Consider the following 22,015-nt stretch of genomic DNA (forward strand, 5'->3'; position numbering starts at 1 on the left):
CTGAACTGAAATTGGACTTTTAAAAGGGAACAGCAGAAAAGACAGAATTTTGCCTGTGGAAAAGGTCTTTTTTAGGAGACAGCAGAGATCTGAGACACTGGTGAACTGGGAAATGCTTGGGAGCACTGTATGGGATTCAGCGATCGGTATGTCTCCAACGAATGCCAGCAGCAATAGAACACGTGCATCTCAGCTGAAAGGGAGAAATCCCAGAGCCATGGTATGACATTTGGTCTGTTGATTTATTCTGTTAAAGGGGAAGGTAACATATAACTGATGAGATAGAGCATCGAGATACAGGCGTTGGGCAGTGTGGAGACAGCCCCAACGAAGGAACATTTTTGGGTGTACCCACTGGGTTTACATCCTGCGAACCGCTTCTGGTGGCCACACCAAGCTCACGCCAAGGCAGCCCTTTGCCATTTTACCTGACAATGCTCAACCTTTTCCTTTCAGTGCCACTACAAACCACAGTATTTTTTACTAAAATCTCAATTCTCAAAGAAAGGAATCTGCTACTTTTGCACCTGTGAGGCCCAGCAAGGGGCCTCACACAGCACACATGAGGTTTGGCAGCCCGGAAGACATTAAACCATGGGTGCACCTCAAGTCCTTTGCCAACCGCCCAGATGTTTTCCTGAGGCAGCGGCCTGGCAGCAGTCCTGCTTTGAAGAAGGGTCCCTTGGAAGTCTGTGCCATGCGTTTGTGCAGTGGTGTGCCAGTGGTTCAGGGCACAGGGGAGGTGACAGGGATGAGCTGGAGCTCAGCTGCAGATCTCAGCCGGGCCCTGTGGTGCCGGCTTAGAACAGGCACTGAGGTCTGTCCCATGAGCAGTGATGGTCACTTCAACCTTCCTGCGCCCCAGCATAGCTCCTTTGGCTCTGCTCCACCTTCACATCAGCAGGATCTGGTCTCCCTCGGGAACCGCTGCTGGGATTGTACATATCTAATCGTTTGTATTTACAGTTTCTGCTTCAAGCTGTTTGCCCCAAAGGTATTTTTATACACATCCATCCCCACTCCCAGAACTCAAAGATGGGGCTCAGGCATGAGGCGCTTTAGTGTGTCCACCCTGAGAAGCTCTGGCGAGGTCAGCCGTGGCCGGGTTCTCTGAAGAAAGGCGGCACCCGGGGACCGAGGGACACGCACGGCCCCGTCCCCGCTGTTCCTCGCCGCCTCCCCGAGCCCCGGGATCTCCAGGGCCGGAGGGCCTGTCCCTCGCTGGGGACACTGAGTCGCCTCAGCGCCGCGGTCGCCTTCACCTCAGCGCGGTGCTGAGGGACAGCCCCGCGTATCCCCGGCGGTCTCTCCCTCCCGGCGGCGCTCCGCCAAGCCTTTCTCATGGCCTGCAGCATAAAATAAACCCGCTGGGAGCCAGGGCGGGACCGCATAAAGCTTCGGGTGGGTCAGCCGACAGCCCCCCGGCCCATCAGCAGCCCCCGCACTCCCCCAGCGGTTCCCCAGCGCCGCCGCTAGAGGCCGCGGCTCCTGGGCTCGCTCCGACCGCGGCTTGGGCTCCTCCTCCCGCCTCTCCCCCCCCCGCGCTGCCGGCTTCCCAGGCTCCTCTCGGGGTAAACAGCGATGGCCGCCGAGGAGGGAGGTGGCGAGCCCCATAACAACATGGGGAACCACCTACAGCTGGTGCCCGGTAATGGCCGCGGCCGGCGGGAGGAGCCGGCGGGGCTCTGGGCTGAGTGCGGGAGGAAGCGCCGAGCTGGTCGTGAGGCGCGGGCGGGCAGTGGGCCGGACCCCGGTCCGTGGGCGGGATCGGGGGGGGGGAGAAGAGCGGCAGAGAGGGAACTGCCGGGCCGTGGGGAGGTTGCGTGGGAGCTCCGGCGGTACGGGGAGCGGGGAAGGCGAAGCGGGGCCGTGCGGGAGGAAAGGAAACTCGGGGGAACCCGGGCGGCGTTACTGGGGCGGCCTTCGGGAAGGTGCTGGGCGGTGCGGCGCTGGCTGGCGGAGCCGCAGCCTTCCTGCGGCAGCAGCCCCGGTGCTGGCACGTCGGGCGCTTTCAGCCCTGGGTGAGCGAGCCCGGAATAAAGACGAGCTCCTCAGTCCTTACGCCTTAGGCAGCGGCCCATCGGCCCGGTGAAAGGGGCTGTCAGGCTTCCAGCGAAGCGGGCGGGTGCAGCACTCCATACGCGTGCGCCTCTGTAAGACCAGGCAAAGCCCGAGGAAAACGGTGGTTGTTTTAGAAAGTTCCGCTGAATTTCAGTGCTCGCTGGTGCCGTTAGCAAGCCGGGGAGGCGGAGGTGCTGGGCCCCAGGCTTGGGTTTCACGCTCTGCCCGGCCTTGTGCAGGATCTGTGCAGGAGTCTGTGGAACAGCCTCAGTTGTCCGTCCTCTGACACCATTCCCCGTGTGGATGCTTAATGCATAATAACACACAGTGCTCTGGTTTAACGTGTAGCGCCCCCAATCTAACCAAGGATGGTACGGTTTCAGCAGCATCTCATGCTAAACTGGAAAGAAGACATCACAGAATAAGCCTGTGGAGAAGCGCAGCCAGTGGCCAAAGCAGCTTCCTATAGCAGGAAATTCTAGGAGCGTTTTATGCCTCTGTGTGTTTAAGGGCATATGGAAATATTTCCTGGGTGTTTTAGGAAAGTACAGAGTTTATTTTTCTTCGGTTGGTTGGTTTTTAATGAGGTTCCTGTTTCCTCACTTCTGCACAGAGGTGTTTCAAGTGGATTCGGTAGTGTTAGTGGGCCAGGATGAGCACCTGGGGATGCCTGGCCTGCGGTGACGTGCAGTGCCGTGTCATGCCGTGTACCTCTGTGACTCGCATTTCCCTTGTGCTTGCACTGGAGGGCTGTTAATCTTCAAGTTTAAAAAAAAAATCACTGGAAATTATATATAGCTAAGGTGTAAAAGGTGCAGTTTCTTTTCCCTTCTGCCTGCTGTTCCTGTAGCGTGGTCGAGGAGGAGAGTGAGGACTGTGGTGCTTTGTCGCCGTTCGCATGGTGCTGCTGCAGTGAAATGAGTCATCGTTCCTCCCTGCCACCACCACACCGCAGCCAGCCTGCGTTTTTTGGCAAGAACCAGCAAAAGTTTGCAGGGCACAGGCCTTTCTAATCAACTGCTCTTAATGCCTTTTGTGTTCAGAAAACCAACTGCAACAGCCTCTCTCCAAAAGGCCGTTAAAACTGCTAATGTGACTGGATGGGAGTGATTACAAACCAGAATATGAGCTTGATGAAGTCAGCTCCCCCCCTGGCACTGCACTGGTGCCCCAAACACAAGGAAAAACTTCCAACTCTTTCCCTCCATTGAGTTAAGCAAAATGCTGACAGTTTTGCACCCAACCCAGACCATTCTGTGATTTTGTAATTCTAGGATCTTAAACATTTTGCAGTTGCTGATGGTTAGGGTTTCTAACTGAATCTAATGGAAGAGAAATGTCTTACAGAAATGGAGTATTTTTTACAGTAAGTAGGAAGATGCTGCCTTATAGCTTTAGATTCTGTAATCAGGCAAAACACCAAAGAGACACTGTAACCTTTTTTCTTGTGCTGCTTCATTTCATGTTGAGATAGATACAATATTGGATGGATCCATAACATCAGTGTGTTGTGCCTTCTATAGAGAAGCTTCTATAAACTATGCAATATTTATTTTTAAGGGAAAAAAAGGTAAAACAGAAGACCATAGCTTAAATATTTTTTTTTTAAAAAATAAACTTAACAAATGTGTCTGGAGGCCAAGCAGTGAAGTAAAACATTCTTCAAAACCAGCTTATAGTGTCTTCATTGTTCTTCTGTCCTCCCACTCTCAGAAACAGTAAGATCTCAGAGAAGGAGGGTCGTGGTGTTCCCATTTCTGAAGGAAGACTCCTTTCTTCTGGAGCATCTTCCTTTTGTAAGGTTTGCCTACAAAACCATTTGGATAAGACCATCACCTGTTAAGTTTCCAGCTGAGGATTATTTCTTAGTAAAATACCAGTTGCAAAGGTGGGCAACTAGATTATTGTAAAGAGATTTTTTTCTGCCTGTATTGTACTGTAATGGCTTTCAAGATCTAAATGATGTTTTCCAGCACATTTAATTGGGATTATCCATTACCCAGTAACTATCGGTGTAAAAAATCCTACAGATTGGTTTACAAAGTTTATGGTAACATCCATTTTCAATATAGCATGGTGTATAAATACTGTTTGTGTTAAAGGAAGTAGGATCAGGTAATACAGTTAGAGAAGTGGGATAATTGCATTGCATTTGTTTTGGGTATTTGCAGACAGGCATTGTATGACAAGCCACAGACCAGCCAGTGAAACCAGCGTTTTGAGAGAGAGGCATGTGGGGTTTTTTTATCTTCACCATGTTTTAGAATTAATTTTAAAGCATCTATACAGGTTTTCTGCAGGTAATTGCACTATTTATGCTTCCAAAACAAAACACTGATAATTCAACTGTCCTCTTGTCTGAAAGGAATTACAGGATTGACACCTGGAACTGAGAAGTGGGAAGAAAGTAGTAATTTCTAAACACTATTTTGTACCAGAAATCATTTTCAGAGTCATATTATTTGCTTCCTGAGTAGTTTGCTGGGTTTGTGTGTGTGTGTTTGGTATACAGGCAGGAGAGGCTGACAGCAGTGAAATTGTCTAAACTACCAGCAAGAGTCTTTGCATGAATATAGAGCTTCATTCTGATTACTTCTTCACTCACTTGATGTGTGCAGTTCTATTGTTCAGGTTTGTGCTACTTCAGATGCTGCATTCAGCATCTTACAGAAATTAAGTTATCTGGCATCTTGGTGTGCGGGCAGAAGACGTTTACAATTGAGATAAGGGCTTGCTACAGCAGGGAAAACCTGAGCTAACAGAATTTATTATTTTCTTCCAGGAAAACTTGTTCTTCAGCTTTTAAAAAATAAATTGCCAGCCTTTGACCCCTTCTATAGAATGGTTATTTCGCTGTGACAGCAAGAAAAGTATTTCTAACAAGTTTACAAATACCAAAGTTCCTTCCCCATGAAAGCCTGTAGAATATTGAGTGCATTTCTGGGGTTCTCTGGGGGTTTGCAGTATCTTAGTCTTTGCTGGTTGATTTCTATATGATGTTCTGTATGTGCCTCTTAGCAGAAAGCGAGGAAGAGGATGACAATGAAATGGAAGTTGAAGATCAAGATAATAAAGAAGCTGAAAAGCCAAACGTCATTAACTTTGATACCAGTTTGCCAACATCACATGTGGTATGTTCTTTACATGTTGTCCATTAAATGTGTCTTGAGGAAGTTTTGTTTGTTTGTTTGTGATTCTGTTGTAATATCCTTAAACCAGAGACACACAGGGATTTTATTTTACCCTTGTAAATAACCAAACCCTTTCATACTACTCTCATTTCCAGTATCTAGGTTCTGATATGGAGGAGTTCCATGGCAGAACAGTGCATGATGATGACAGCTGTCAGGTGATTCCAGTGTTGCCACACGTGATGGTGATGTTGATCCCAGGACAGACGTTGCCCCTTCAGCTGTTCCACCCTCAAGAGGTTAGCATGGTGCGGAATTTAATTCAGAAAGACAGAACCTTTGCCGTTCTTGCTTACAGGTAAAATGCACACGTGGGTTCATGGGTGGTACACAGCATGTGTTTCTAGCACAGTCTCTTTGGATTATTAGGTTGAAAGCAGATGGTTGCATCAGTTCTGTGGTGAATAGCAGAAGTTATGGCTTGAATTTTTCTTTACAAAAATTGTCTTCTGATCCATAATGAGGTTTTCCTGTTATATTGGGTAGCTGGGTGACAGAGCCACATGGTTGGCTAAAGAAACACTAAGCATTGATCTGCTTTTCTTGTTTGAGCAGTGTTTGAATGCACTGCTCCATCTTGCTTAAAGAAGAAGCCTTGATCTGAAATGTGCAAATCACATTCTTTTTTTTTGTTGGAGAGCTGTATTGCTGTAAAGGTGCGTTTGCTTGGTGTGTGTGTAAATGAACAAGCTCAGACAAATGTTGTACAACAGACATGAGAGACAGGAGGTGATAGAAAAGTGGAAAAGATAAAGGCCAATCTGTGCCAAAAGAAGTTGGGAATGTTCCCTCCCTTTCCCCCCAGTTTACTGGGGTTTAGTTATTTAGGAGGTGGGAAGAGTGATTTTTAGTTAAAGAATTTTGATACTTTCAATATCTGCATTTTAAATGCAAATAGATCGGTGATCCCTGTATCCCCAGAATTTCACTGCTAGACCCGAAATGAAACCTGTCAACTGGCAAAAACTCCCAACCAAAAAAAAACCATTAGAAATTGCTTTTAAATTGTAAAAATAATGATTACAGTTGAAGTTATTTTACCAAACTTACTGTTTTGATGAGACTAATCCTGTGCAGCCAGCGCAGGCAGACTGACTCATGAAATGTGAATGAACAGTGCTGTTTGGAGGGTAGGTAACCTTTCTAATTCCATTACTTTTAGTAATGTACGTGAAAGGGAAGCACATTTTGGAACCACAGCAGAAATATATGCCTACAGAGAAGAGCAGGAGTATGGGATTGAAACGGTCAAAGTGAAAGCAATAGGAAGACAGAGGTTCAAGGTGCTGGAAATAAGAACCCAGTCAGATGGGTAAGAAAATTTTGTGTTTTATTTTACATACTACAAGTCTTGTTTCACCTGAACACTTACATTTTACTCCACTTGCATCTACCCTTTCAGTCACACAATTGGCTAATTACTATAGATATTAAATGCTGAATCAGTTGCTTCTCTGCTTATTAAGGACTTCTGACATGTCCTGTTTGGTAAGACTCGTGATTTAGTTGTTGCTAACTTTGCAGTGGGATTCTCTGAAGAGTATCTACCTGTAGTTTGATTTTTATGTGTGTGAGAAGACATGTCAGAGTGACTTAGTTTCTGCAAATTAAGTCAGGGCCATGATGTTGATTTTCCTGCATTGTAAATTCTAAAGCTTTCTTTCAAAATCTCTCACATCCCTGTTTCAAAACCAAGTGTGACATGAGAGGACACAATACCACATGTGTGCCCTCTGTTGTTTTGCAGAAAGCCTCCCAAATTCCATTCCTTTGAAAAAGTGTAACTTTCCTTTCATCAAAGGAGACTTTTTCAGAGATGGTCTGCATTGGATGTGTTCCACTTTGATAACTTGATGGGCTCTGAATGGCTGCAGGCAAGGCTCTGACACTACAGCTAACAAGAATATGCTTCTCTGGTTTTGTACTTGGGGTGATCTGTAGCTACTGAGCCTCAGCAGCGTGTACAAGGATTCAGCTGCATGATTCAGATATGGAGAGGACAGTAACTGTGCCCAGAGGGGTGGTGGTTTTCATGAGAAGCTGACCATGAAAGGGGAAGGCTGGAGTCTGGTAATAATAACAAAGAAACAAGTCACTTCTCTTGTTCATTTTCCCTTTGTAAAACATAAAAGCACACTGAAGTCTCTGGATAAATAGCTGAATATGAAAATAGGTTCTTTTTTTGCTAACTACAAGCAGGCCATTGCTTTCAGTTTCTTAAATACAAAATCTTGTTTATTTAACCACTTCCTTTCTGACTGTTCACTGATACTTCACTGACAGAAATGTGCCACTTCTGTTAGTGGGTGACAGTTATTTTCTTGTGCTTATCAAGCATCCTGACATCAGCTTTGACAGTGTTCTCTTGTATATTCGAGTCCTGTTCTTTTCTATATTCTGATGAGATACCTGGGATAGTTAGAGGCTCCTCTTCTAGCTAGTTTTATCATGGTATGTAATTAATACCATGGTATGTAATTAAAAGTGACTAAAACCACTACCACTTAGTTAAGAGGATGCTGTCTTCAGTCCCTTTCAAGTTTTTCTTGGCATCACTCTGCATTGCATCCTCAGCCTCTGCCAACGTCACTGTACAGAGGTACAAGCTCCAAACATTGACTCTGACAGAGGTTCATATAAACATTTCTGCAACACATGGAATAACTTACTGCAAACCTAAAGCTCTTCACCCACATTCTGCTGTTGTTCAGTAGAGTGGCATCACTTTAGAAAGAGGACTAGGAACGATCTGAGCTCAGCCTTTTATGACCTGCAGCTGAAAAAGTTAAGAATACATGCTACTTGCTATTTTTCACTATCTGACACTTAGTTACCAATAATACTCCAAATTTTACACCTTCAGAAAAGCCTTTGCTTGAACACAAGGTGGCAGTACTTGGACAACTGCAGTAACAACAACATCAGTACTGAGAATTCAGTATCCAGAAGCAGTGGAGATGTACAGTGATTTTTTTGTTGTGCTGTTAAAGCATTTTATTGTGATGATTGCATATCTCCTGACTAGCAGACATCACTTTGACACAGCACATTCACAAGCTTCATTCATAAATGTGAGTTTTAAATACATGAAATAAAGGAGGTGAGATGATTATTATTTTTCCCTCATCATGGCAAGCTGTAGGTTTGTTGGAATGGTTTGAACTATATGGAGTCACTCCTTTATTTGAAGTACTGCACATCTTAGAGGTTTGGGGAATGATCAGTGAACTGGAACCTCCTGTTCAGTGTGGTTTGGAGGCATGAGTCTCTGTTCTTCAGCTCATCCTGAGGAAATGGTCCTCTTTGCAGGTGATGAGATGCTCTTGACTCTGTGCCAATGTGCTAACTCTTTCTGGGACTGAGCCTGGTAGCATGGCAGCTTCCTGCTGCTTTTGTCTGTACATCAGAGGGGCATCAGAAGGGAATGGGACAGAAGGATAATATTCCATCTGCACAAACAAAATATGATCTCAATGAAAATGTTCTTAATTTTCATGTATTTGAGGCAACTAACAAAAGAAATGAGCATTACCTGTCTAAAATTCTGATGGAGGGGAAAAATACAGAGCTTCTTCACAAGAAAGAAATTGCCATCGTTCTTGGGTTTCTGATTACTAAGTGCTTTATGGCAAAACACCATTTTGTTATTCATAGTAAGTTAGCAGAGTTCACTTTTGTCCCTGTAAGTAAAACTGGAAACTTTGTAATGCCTTGCATTTTAATATTTCAGGATTTCTGATTCTGTTTAAAATGTGAAGTCCCTCCTGCCAGGCAGTATCCTTAGTAGCCACGTAACTTTTGCTAAACTCTCTGCAGAATGGGTGACGTGGTGGATGCTGGGATATTAAAAGATGATCAGAGTCTATATCCTATTTCTGCTGATACCGAACTCTAGCTGAGCACATAAGCTTTTGTGGGGTGAAGATAGCAAACAGCATTTCAGCTGAGCTTCCTGAGCGTTTGATATGTAATAGCTAACTAATAGCTTAGACCAGAACGACCTTGAAGAGACAAAAACCTAAAAATACGATGCTGAGGCAGTAGATTATTCTGCTGTTAATATTCTGAGTAGAATATTCACTGCCAATCTGTCTTCAGTTCTGTTCAGCACTATCCCAACATGTATCTAACACTCTAAAATACAAGGCCAGCCCATTGGTTCCCATAGAAAAGGTAACTAATGGGGTGGGGAAGTGGGATCAGCAGAGAAACTTAGCTGTAAAAGCTAAACCAGTAAACTCTGTAGAGTTCTGTGTACGAGTACACAAAATAGTTGGAAAAATGAATTCTGTTTTTAAAAGGAAAATAAAGAGTTTGCTTCAGTATTCACTTTAGGTAAAGTCCAGTCAGCACAGTGGCTTTAATAATTTAGCCACATACCTGAAAGAATCTGTGTTCTAGAGTAGTATGTGTTTTGCTCATATCTGGCTCAGATATGCTCTGTGTTCCCTAAGGTAATTTGATTTATGCAGCACAGCTTTAAAAATCTCATGAAGTGGGTTGCTGCTTAAATTCTGTAGTGCTCTGTAGTGACTGGATCTATTAGCCAGGCCTGTGTTTTTGTAAGCATTGACATTTTTCTTCTGTAAAATTCTTGTAGATGTGTGTGTATCTCATCTTTTACTTCTTCCCTTCATCAGAATCCAGCAGGCTAAAGTGCAGATCCTGCCTGAGCGTGTGCTGCCCTCCACCATGTCCGCAGTGCAGCTGCAGTCCCTCAGCCGGCGCCACATCTTCCCTTCTTCAAAGCCCACAGCCTGGCAGGACCGAGCCATCCATCAGTGGTGGCAGAAGTACCAGAAGGTTAGCAGCTAGTTGTGGTGCTGTTTGTCTTTAATTTTTTTTTTGTGGTATTTTGGGAAAGTCAATTAAAAAAATTCCATCTCTTCACCTGTAGAGGAGGATGCACAACTGGGGGGCTAGGTGCCAACCTCCTGCTTTCGTCTTGTGTGGTTGTTCAGCAGCCACCAACAGTGGGGAGCAACACATTTCACACTTTGTGTTAGGAGTTCTCTAAAGAGAAGACCTGTGATATCTGAAGTTTTTTGGAATCACAATTCCATTTGCTAATTTTGCTTAAAAACCTGGCTTGGATAAAGATTAACTTCAGTGCCTGTAGTGGATGGTCTTGAGCATGCTTTTTGCTGCACTTTGATTTTGTAAAGTTTTTATATAACATGTCTGAAGTTCTTGGTTGTTTTTGTGGTTAGTTGTTACCTTTGTCATATCACGATGCTTCTATACAGTCTACTTACTATGGCCAGTTGCATATGTATTTCTAGCTCTGTTTTCTATTCATTAGTAGTTGTTCAACAGATTTAACTTAGGTGATAGTTAATAGGTAATGGATTTAGAAACTCTTAAATTTTATTGCAGTACTAAAATTGACAGGGTAGGAGAGGGTCATAGGAATCTATTTTTTACATGCACTCTACATATGTTGACATAGTTGTTTGTAAAAGCACCATTTTTCCACTAATAGCTAAGCAGTTGAACTGGTAGTTCTGTGGTTCTACCCATTTTATTTTCTAGATTTTTTAATAAGTATGCAGAATTTAAACTTCTTTAGAAAGCTTCTAGAATTCTATTTACTTGACTGATTTTAAAGAAAAAGCCCATTTTATTTTCTAGATTTCTTTTAGGTCAGTATGCAGACTTTACACTTCTTTGGAAAGCTTCTAGAATTTTGTTTACTTGACTCTGATTTTTAAAAAAAGAGTAGAGCAGGAATAATCATTGCCAAGAAATTGGTGGTATCATTAGGGAATTAGGTTCTACTGTCCTATTTTTGCTTCACTGGCACAAGTTCTGCCTTTGCTTACACTGTTCCTGCAGCACTGCAGCTGTGACAGTCTTTGGACTCAGGAGGGAATTCACACTGAGATGGTAGGGCAGAATTTTGAAGAGTCCTGAGTGGCTGATGCCAGGTCTAAGCTACAAACCTGCCCATTGCTCAGGAGAACAGTAAGGTGTGATTTGTGCTGGGGACAGCTGTGCTGTTTAAAAGGTGCTAAAAGATGCATTTGTACAGGTGAATGTGCACTTTTACCTGTGTGCAGCGTTTTCCTTCAGGAGTCTGAAATACAGCATACTATCAAAAGGATAAGTTAGCTGGAATAAATGACATTTCCCATAATAAGCACCATGCTAGGGCTCGTACCAACATAGTTGCAGCAGCAAAAGCCTTTCCAGTGCAAACCTGGCTCGTTGTCAGGCTTGTCAAAGGCTGTCATTAGCAGTGGACAGGTATGCATGGTAAGGTTATCAGGGCAAGAGTTAGTGCTGAGGTTGGTAGGAGAGGATGTGGTGAAAAGAGGGAACCTGATGCTCCTGAAAAAAATAACTAAAATTGCAGCTTTTTGATTTATTATTTATTTAATCTGCTGTTTCACTCAGTGGTGCATAAGGGAAAGAGACCTTGAAGTCTTCTATATCTGTAGAGATCTTTGGAACTCCCACCAGGAATTAATAGAGAATACTAGTAACTCTCCTCACTCTCAGATGCAGTTAAGGGTTGGATTTTATTTCTTTTTCTTCAGAGGTTTTGAACTCTGTAGCAAAAAACCCAACAAAAAATCATTAATAACAAAAAGCTATTGATTCTCAGAGTTCTTGAACAGGTTCATCCATGAGTTAACCAGCCCAGAAGGAAGTCAAGGAAGTTCAGTTACCATCTTGGCTTTCTTGTCTGCTGGTAAGCACAGGCTATATACAGGCTGAAGATCTTTTCTTTTAGAGGTGATATTTGTGGCCATTCATATTTTGTTCCTCCATATCTGTTCTGTATTGTTGTGTAGGTGTTACTGTACACAGCTGAAGTGAATGTGTTAGTAGTGTTCACAGTGAAGTAGGATACAGCTGCGTGGGCCCCTCCTATTAGTGAAATTTGTATTTTGGAAGAATACCCTTCAGTAAAAATAGCTATGGGACCTTCAGGGGGATTTAAAAATGCTTTTCTTCTCCTCCACGTTTGTTTCTTATTCTGTGCTGAATCTGGGCCTGAGTTTTCAAATTTTTCTTTGCAGGATGTCATTAGATGGGTACACTACAATACTTTGTTCACTGACTTGGGGTCGTTATAATAAAGCTGTTTAATAGACTTTCAGTAGGCTGGTACACGTATTTGATGTTCAGTAAGCACAAAAATAGGTACCAGGATGCAAGAGGGTAGCAACAGGTGATTAAAGATGAAGACTATCCAAGTTTTCTTAATCAGTGTTTGCTCTGCTGTAAGAAAGCATTCTCTGGAACAGCTGACTTGTGTGTTGGTAGTTTGAGTTACATTTTTAACAAACTAATTTTACATTTAAAAAATATCATCATGTATCCTTTGAATTTTTATATGTCAGCTTAAAATAGCTGATACAACCCATTAATCTCCTCCTTTCATCTTACTTAAATTGCTATGAGTAGTTTCTTCACTTTACATAGTGGTTTGCTGTGGTTGCTCAAGTAGCTGTGATTGATGGAGAGACTTTGGGACAGATGCACTATCTAAAAGTCCTTCATTTTTTTGAACTGCCTAAATTTCAGATGGTCTTTTGAAAGGAATTATTTCTTAGTACTGAACATCAGGAATGCTTTTAATGCTGAGATGAGTTTTCTGAGGAAATCCATGTACCATCTGTCTTGTACTGAAGTCTGAGCTCTCAGTGCGTTTGAGAAGTGGTTTAGAACCTTCACATTGAAGTACTGGTCCTGCTGGTGATCATTTGTTGTATCTTTAAATACTTTGGTTTATTTTCTCTGCTTTAGTTGTTTAAGAACTGTCCCTAAGATCTGCTAATGTTAAAGAATAAATGTGTGTGGTTTTGGTTGTAGAGGAAGTTCCACTGTGCAAGTTTGACGTCTTGGCCTCCCTGGCTCTACTCTCTCTATGATGCTGTAAGTTCACATGATTCATTACCAAATATTCTATAATTACTTTTGTATATTTTAATATCTACTTATTGGATAATGGAAAAGCTTTAGCTTTGTTGGTTCATAAGTTAGGCTTAAGAGAAGTGTATAGTCCTCAGTTTGCTGTTAAGAGCAGGAAGGGCTTCCCCCTCAGTGTGGTTCTTCCCTCATGCCAGAGCATGTGTCTGGGGTGGATAACAGCAGTTCAGGTTCCTGCTGTCTTGTCTTGGAGCAAAAACTTGATCCTCCATCCCACATGCTGCAGGCAAGTGTCCTAACCACCAGGGTGCTGAATAGTCTTTTCTGTTGCAGTTAGTTTACTCTTTAAAAGGTATGTATTTATTTATATACATAGGTATGTTAGTACATAAAGTCTTTGGTGTGAGAGAGGCAGAAATAGGGAGGAGGCTTGACCTCATCTCATTTGTACAGCGCCAGAATTTGGACGGTTCTCTCCTTATCTCAAATGAGAGTTGGAACCACCTTGGCCCCTTGGCTCATTTTGGCCCATTTCCCATCCCTATTTTGCTCTCAGTTTAAAATATGTAGGTGCAAAAAGAGTCTGTATTTAATAAGTCTGAAAAGCTTATGTCCACTTAGGGAAAATACCTTACTCTACGTTTTGCTTCCTTTTTTTTCCTAAGAAAACAGAAATACCTATGTATTTAAATTAGGCTTTTCTTCTAACAAAAGGAAACCTTGATGGAAAGAGTCAAGAGGCAGCTACACGAATGGGATGAAAATCTTAAAGATGAATCTCTTCCAACCAACCCAGTAGGTATGATGATGTTTAGTTTGAGTTCAATTTTATATTTTTTTCATTTCTTCAGAAAAAAACCCCTTAGATAATGACCTTTTTACTGGCAGCCCATCCCTCGCTTCAGTTTCCAATGCATTTTGATGACTGACTTTGACAAAAGGGTGATAGAGCTTTTAAAGACATAATCATCCTTCAGCTGTGTGGAAGCATGTTCAGTAAAAGAAATGGAACTCCTGCTCTGGGGCAGGAGGAATGTGATCTAAACATTTTGCAAGAAAACCAGAGCCAAAAGCATATTAGATTTTTTTATTATCATTTGTATGTAAGACTGAGTGTTAGAATATATTATCTCTTTGTTCTTACTTATTACCTCTTATCAGACATGAGGGACAATAGCACCAGGAATTGAATTGCAGAAAAGCTGGGATCAGATTTCATGCCTTAGCAGGCATTGGAGTTATGCCCTGGTGAACAAGTCTCTTTTCTGTGTGTCTGTAAGATGTAATAAGAAGGAAATTTCAGTTCAATCCTTTCTAAAGGGAAAAACATTCTTTCCTGTGTAGACTCTCAGATACCTAATAAAGGGAAAGTCCAAACTGCAGCTTTCAATTAAAGTCAGTTAAGCACCAAATACCCGTCTGGACTTAATAATTTTGATGTCAGTGGAACTTTTTATTTGCCTAAAGTGATGGTTTAAAGTTCTTCCCGTCTGCTGTGCCCAGAGTGCTCCTTAGAGAACCATACACAAGAAGCATAAGAAATAATCTGAAAACAAACAAAAAATATAACACTGTTTTGGCACTTCTTTTCTCATGATCCACAGTGCACTAATATTTTTCTGACTTTAATTTTCAGCTTTTGAATTCTTTCTCAGGTTGTGAGGTAGGGGGTGATTTCCAGCTTAGCAAGGCTTTTTGATAGCTAAATTAAAGAATGACCGTAGTACAGTCTGATAGCATTTGTGTTTGTGCCTTAAATACCTCATCAAAGTTGCTGCCAGAGAATTTTCTATTATATTAAAACTTTAAAAAGTAAAAAAAAAAAAAATCAGTTGACTCTTTTTTGATCTAATTTTGATCTGCATTCAAATGTGGATAAAACCTCCAGAAGAGTCTGTCCATTGTATGTGGGGTTTTTTTTCCCTTCTAACAATCTAATAATAAAGAATACCTTCTTAGTACAAATGTGAGTAACATAGCTTGGTTGTAATTGATGAAGGAGGTGTCTGTTTGGGGGGTTATTTTTCCTTCTCTCATAAAAGTGTGTCTGTCTTTTGGATGAAAAAAATGAGGAAGTGCAAGCTTAAAGATAACCACTGCTGGTTGGAAAACTCAGTAATTCACTGTCAAAGTGGAAGTTCCCCAGGGTTGTGTTCTGCTTTTAGGCTACATCACCTTACCAGGTTCATTCAGTCCCCATCACTGATGATCTTTAAGTGTGGATTAGGTAAAGATCTTCATAGAGTTTTTACTTGTACATAATCCAGCCTTAGGGCAGAAGGATGTACCAAGGTAACCTCTAAAAGTCTGTTATAAACCAGAGTTTCAGCACTCTGTCTGTACCTGAGTAGAAGTAGGAGGTTTTAATTCTCTCTTGAATTCTAACAGGCCTGGTACTTTCTCATTTCTAGATTTTTCTTACAGAGTTGCTGCTTGCCTGCCCATTGATGATGCGTTGCGTATACAGTTGCTTAAGATAGGCAGCGCTGTTCAGCGGCTCCGCTGTGAGTTGGATATTATGAACAAGGTGAGTATTTTTTCTTGTCATTAAGTTGTTCTCACCAAAAATAAAAGGAGTGCATGTTATAAACTAACACAAGTGTATGAAATACCCGAATTACACTTCTAGAGAATGATTTGGGTGCTCTTTCATCTCTTCTCTCACCTTTGGAAGTTTGCTTAAGAAAGAAAACGCTCTCTCAATACTTCATGTTTGGCAGTGAGGGAGAAACCTATAATACTATTTGCCTTTGTTAGAAATCATATATCAACACCTCACAGCACTTTTTTAGCCAAGAGATGGTGCTAGAAGTCCAGTGTTGCTCATAACCATCTTATGAACATCATAATCCCATATTGACAGTATAATACACTGCAATCAAGTAACATTCTGCCATCAGAACTTGTGGATTTTTGTAACAGAAGATAAATCTTCCTAGTATTAAGTAAAAGTCTAAGCACTGGGCTGAATGGATTTTTGCAGAAGACATCTATCACCTTGTTAGGCAGTGCCTTTGTAAGATGTCCAGAAACTCATCTTCCCTCCCTCTCCCTGCCATGGCTGTGGCACGGTGTAGATATAGGACATTAAAGTGGTGCTTTGTTGGGGTTTTTTACATAGTACATCTCTTACATAATACAAGTTTTATATTCTTATAGTAACTGATAAAGCAGCTAAGCATCAATCAAATCAACCTCACATTGAATCCAGCTGTTCTGGGAGCAGCATTTGCAGCATCTCCAATAGCAGTTCACATGACTGTGCTCTGGAAAAGCCATTGGTATAAATTCAAGTTAAGAGTAACCTTGCCTGTGGGTTTGATAGTGGTAGCTGGAATATTTACTATTCACTTTTTGAATGGGGAGAAAAATTAACAGCTTTTTAATACATTCATATCAGAAAGAAGAGCTACCTACACCCTGATTGACCCTCACCTTGCTGGTTGTAAGCTTGCTGGAGACAGCAGAATACTGTCTGAAAAGTTAGTATAGTGTAACCCTGGTCAGTGAAGGGCTTAGCTGCTGGATATAGAGCAGTGGAAATTTTGCCTGTTTGCCTGAAAAGTACTGCCTGTTTTGGGGAAAAGAGAAAGCAGGGTGTCATTGTAATACCATTCCTCTTGCCAGAGTTCATGCACCAAAAATCTGAAAGGGAGCATGTAGAGAAAAGGAGACAGAAAACATCTCTTGCAGTTTCTGAGACAAAACTGGACAGCTTCTTGTGCAAGGCTCTGTGTTCTGATGAATTTTATTGTCTTTTCTGACTCAGAAACTCAAAACATATTCTGATACATAGGTAAATTGTTTTGTTCCACTTTCTAGAAATCTTAAGGGTTGTATTGATATTTCTCTTAAAGATTATAACATTATTCTATTTTACATATTTTTCTTGAGGAAATGAAAAACACTGATCTAAGGGGTTGGGAAATGTTATGAAAACTTAGTGGTTGCATTTGTACTTGCGTCCCTTTTCCCTGTTGAATCTTTGAACAGCAGAGGCTTTTATCTGAATTAGGTTTTAAAGACCTTGGAAGGATGACTCATTTATTATCACTGTGTAGTCATATCCTCTTCTCTGTGTGGATTTGGGGATGGAAAAAATACATTACAACTGTGTTTTGTCATTTAGATAACAATGAATGTTTACCATAACTAAGTAAACTACAGAGGAAATTTTGTACCCTTTGATAGACATGATGTCAGGGACTGCTGCCCAGATAAACAAAAGAATTGGTAGAAAGTCTGTTATGAAAGGGGGAGAGATTTTTATTGTCTGTCACTGTGCCAACAAGTGTGTGAGAATGAATGAAATTACCTTCTTTGTTTTCCTTTTCAAGTGTACATCCCTTTGCTGTAAGCAATGCCAAGACACAGAAATAACTACCAAGAATGAAATATTCAGGTGAGTTTATGGCTTTTAATCTTTGGGAGGTTCTCTATCAGGTCAGAACAACAAGACAGATGAAGTGAGGTTATGTCTTATAACTATCATGTTCTCCACAGCTCTCGCAAGGTGTAAATAAATATTTATAGGGGATTTTCTTCATAAACCAAAACAGGCTACTTGAGCTTTTTTCTAGTAAGAAGTTAGTAAATCCAAACATCACCATGGGCTTTGTAGCAGAAGCTAGTGTGAAGTGCTGTGTTATGTCACCGAGTGCAGCACCTTGCTGCTGAAGAATTCTGCACGCTGAGGTTTGAAATGCAGACGTGTTAGTTTTGAAATTGGGGATCTCCTGAACTTTATTCAGAAATAAAAGGACAAAAATTTAAGTTTGCAACACCTCATCCCGACTTCTGTATGTCAGCAAGCTTCAGCAACAGCTTGAAGTGTGCTGCTTGTGTGGTATAGGCAGGCTCCCAGGACATGATAGAAGGGAATTTCCTATTGATGTCATTGAGCATTGTGATTCCTTTTTCATTTTAAGAACATATAGTGGAACAACTGCACTAGACAGTGTGTTCCCATTATATATTTGAACTATACAGTATCTTCCATGTTCAGCAATAAGACTATAAATTTTCCAAATTGCTGCATTTGGCAGCCTTGTCCCTATTTTAATCTTGAATAACTAATACCTGTCCATCAGCTATGATAATGTGAAGCTTGGCAGATGTCTTGGTTTAACAAAGTGAGACACCCCACAGTTTTCCTTTATCAGTGTGGTAAGAAGCTGACGTCATAATTAGAAGCAATTTCTTATCTTCTAATCAAATTATGGTTTCCAGAACCCACAGTTGCTGCTGTGTGGATACAATGTACTTCAGCAGAAGAATGAGGAGAATGTAGTGTAATGGATGTTTCTGCTTGCTTCTAGATTGAAGAGTAGCAGTGTAGATCTTACTTAGCTTATTGGAAATTGCTATTCAACAGCAGCAAGTAAAATTATGAGTCTATCATACTTCTTTTTTATATATATACTGAGCTTTAGGTTTGTGAGGGAAAGATTAATAACTGCCTTAAATTGAGGTAGTTTCCATAGCATCATCCCATCAGCTGTCCTCAGAGTGACTTGTCCACTGGGTGAGGTTCATCTGAAAGCAAAACGTATTTTAATCTTTACATGCAAAAATATCTTTTAAAAACCTTTTCTGAAGGAGGGACTTAGTGAGGAAAATGCATCTGATCCATAACACTGGGAGTTTAAATTTCTGCAGTTACAAGAAAACTTGACAGTGATATTTGGCATCAGTGGGTATTTTCTTCCAGTTTTCAGTAATATAATTAAAGGTGCTTTTTTTTTTTATACAGCCTAAAGTGGTCCTTTTGCTATGGAAAGCTATTTAAGCATGTTTTTTCTTCTGTTCGTGTCTGACTGCCCTTGGGTTTTGTTTCTTCCTTGAACTCTGACCAAATTGCTCACTGTCTGTTGCAGTTTATCCCTGTGTGGACCCATGGCAGCGTACGTGAATCCTCACGGGTACATCCATGAAACCCTCACTGTATATAAAGCCTGCAATCTCAACCTCAGCGGACGACCATCCACAGAGCACAGCTGGTTTCCTGGGTAATAACACTTTAAAACAGCTTTTTGGAGAACTCTGTGGAGAAGGACCTAGGGGTTCTGGTAGATGACAGGGTGGCCATGAGCCAGCAATGTGCCCTGGGGGCTGAGAGAGCCAGTGGGATCCTGGGGGGCATCAGGAGGAGTGTGGCCAGCAGGTTGAAGGAGGGGATCCTCCCCCTCTGCTCTGCCCTGGTCAGGCCCCACCTGGAGTGTTGTGTCCAGTTCTGGGCTCCCTGGGATAAAACAGACAGGGATCTCCTGGAGAGAGTCCAGAGGAGGCTATGGAGATGATGAAGGGCCTGGAGCATCTCCCCTGTGAGGAAAGGCTGAGTGAGCTGGGGCTGTTCAGCCTGGAGAAAAGATGACTAAGGGGGGACCTTATTAATGTTTATAAATATCTTAAGGATGGGATGCAGGGGAAATGGGCAGCCCCTTTTCAGTGTCTGTGGAGACAGGACAAGGGGCAGTGGCTGCAAGTTGGAGCACAGGGAGTTCCCCACCAATCTGGGGAAGAACTTCTTCCCAGTGAGGGTGAGGGAGCCCTGGGACAGGCTGCCCAGGGGGTGTGGAGTCTCCTTCTCTGGAGAGATTCCAGCCCTGTCTGGACACCGACCTGTGTGACCTGTCCTAGGGACCCTGCTTTGGCAGGGGGGTTGAACCTGATGAGTTCTGGAGGTCCCTTCCAACCCCTATGATTCTGTGATACTTTTATTAGTAAATTACAGAAATTGGGTTAGAATTGTAATCCTGTGGTTGTGGAATAGCAAATACATAGCTTTTGAAGCGTGCACAGACACTGCTCGTAGGAAGAGCAGGAATGTGAATTTATACTTTTTCAAAATACAGAATAAAATTAAAAAATCAGATAGATAGAATGCTTTCAGAGTTTCTCTGGAATTTTTTACTATGTGGAATTCTCAAGATCTTTAAAACTTGCCCAGCATCTGAGAACTATGAGCAGGTTACGGATTGGGAATTTCTTTGTGAACAGTTTGTACACACCACAAAGCAGCTTTCTTTGATCATAAAGTAAATAAAGGGCAAATGGAAAGCACAATACATAAATGCAGTTATTGCACCAAAATACTTTTTACATCTAAAAACTGAAAGTTGCATTTATTTTAAAATTACCAACATTGTATGAACCCAATTAGTTGTGATTATTTATTAGTTTTGCTCTCCAAAACAGCAGCAGAATTAACTATTCAGCTGTAGAAGTTTGCTTGATAATGAAGGGTCTTGTATCTCTGGTAGTTTAAACTTAACTTTTGTGGCTGGATAAGCATGCTTCAGGCACTTATTTAAAACCTTGAATATTTGACTCTTAAAATAGCTGAAATGTCAAACTCTGTTTGAATTTTAGCTTCACAAAAATGTTCTTTAGATACATTATCACCACGTCACTTCTCTGTGTGGTCCATTCTGCACCATAGTGTGAGGTGCCCATCACCCATCTTGTGTCCCTTTTGGCTATCACATTCTCTTCTAAACCAGTATAAAACACTGTGTTGCTGTATTTGTAGCCAGTCCAGAGTTCATGACTTGTGTGTGGACACATCTACTCTGCCATTTTCTAGTGCTGACTTGTGTTTAGGGTTTTTTTCTGGATTATCACCTAGAGCTGATTAATGTCTTGGAAGGTCTGTGGTGCATCTGCCACAAGTCATGCATGGTTTCAGACTCCCTGAAGAAACCTTGTGGCTTATAATATCTGGAGTTAATTTTTCCTCATCCTTATGTGTTTTCTCAGCTCTTTCCTGCTATGAGGGTTTTGAAATATTCATGTTCTACCTTTTAAGGCTGTTAAAAAAAGCTCTGCTGCTCTGGAAACTGCAGTTCCCTGTTAATCTAAGAGTAGAGCAAAAATCACTTTTATTTCTGCTAAGTAACTTACTCTGAGAACCATTTTCTGGCTGTTTTTTAAGACACACAGCATTTCATCATACTTTTGAAATGTTCTGCTAATAAAATTCTTTAGGTGCTTTCTCTACCCAAAGGCTGATTGCTTAGTTGGGAACGGGGCACCTTGATTCCAGAAGATTCTTTGAAAATTTAGCTTGGGACTAGTATCCCCTTCTTACCTGAGCAGTGAGCTGTGATCCAGGGGTTTTAAGCTGTGTTTTCCTTACAGGTTTAGTGACAATCTGTTTTGGTTTTGGTAGGTATGCCTGGACTATAGCCCAGTGCAGGATCTGTGGGAACCATATGGGATGGAAGTTCACAGCTACCAAAAAGGATATGTCACCCCAGAAATTCTGGGGACTGACACGGTCTGCTCTGCTGCCTCGGATCCCAGAAGCAGAGGAAGACTCAGGCCACGACAGGTCACCGTTACTCTGCCTGTAATCTGACAAGCTGCTCTGGAGATGAACAGGCAGCAGTCTGGCTCTGAACCGCGTCTGCTCCGTTCTGCTTCTGATGCTTATTAAACTCGAGAAACCCAAGAACCCCCCACCCCCAAACCCACCAGGCAGGCGGGCTCGCAGCGTTTGGGCTGGGTGTGCCTCACCACCGCTGCTGTGTGACACACACTGAGGACTGAAGGGTGAATCTGCAGTGACAGCTGGAGAGTGGAGGTGAGGTGACGCGAGACACTGGGAGATGGATCTGATCTGTCCGGACAGACTGGAGACTGAACTTTCTCCTTCCTGATACAACTTCAGAAAATGTTGTTCACTGCTGTCAGCTGGCAGTGAAGGAAGGGATGGGGGGGGCACTAAAATTAGAAATAAACAGTATATTTTATGCAATAGATGTACGATGGTAAGATACTTCCTGCGAAATATTCCTGTAGTATTCTTACAAGTGGTTTTGTGAGAATCCCTCTTTCTAGCTCTGTGGAATACTTCAGACTTCATGCTCACGCTGTTCCTCAGC

General features: G+C 42.1%; 1 protein-coding gene across 2 annotated transcripts; it reads left to right on the top strand.

Moving 5' to 3' along the window:
- Positions 1-1,581: 1,581 nt before the first annotated feature.
- On the top strand, positions 1,582-21,884 carry CRBN (cereblon; the record flags this gene model as incomplete). Of its 2 annotated transcripts, none has more annotated exons than XM_084269432.1 (11): positions 1,582-1,648; positions 5,080-5,192; positions 5,348-5,550; positions 6,415-6,564; positions 9,893-10,055; positions 13,074-13,136; positions 13,845-13,929; positions 15,542-15,657; positions 17,468-17,532; positions 19,007-19,138; positions 21,301-21,884. In XM_084269432.1, 11 exons carry the CDS (start codon positions 1,582-1,584, stop codon positions 21,482-21,484), a joined length of 1,341 nt encoding a protein of 446 aa, XP_084125558.1. In that variant the 3' UTR covers positions 21,485-21,884. The 2 variants fall into 2 exon arrangements, with proteins under 2 accessions (XP_084125558.1, XP_084125559.1); XM_084269433.1 differs by having other exon boundaries at positions 5,083-5,192.
- Positions 21,885-22,015: the final 131 nt, after the last annotated feature.

The sequence above is a fragment of the Gallinula chloropus genome (assembly GCF_964237585.1).
Source record: "Gallinula chloropus genome assembly, chromosome: 12".
Classification (NCBI taxonomy): domain Eukaryota; kingdom Metazoa; phylum Chordata; class Aves; order Gruiformes; family Rallidae; genus Gallinula; species Gallinula chloropus.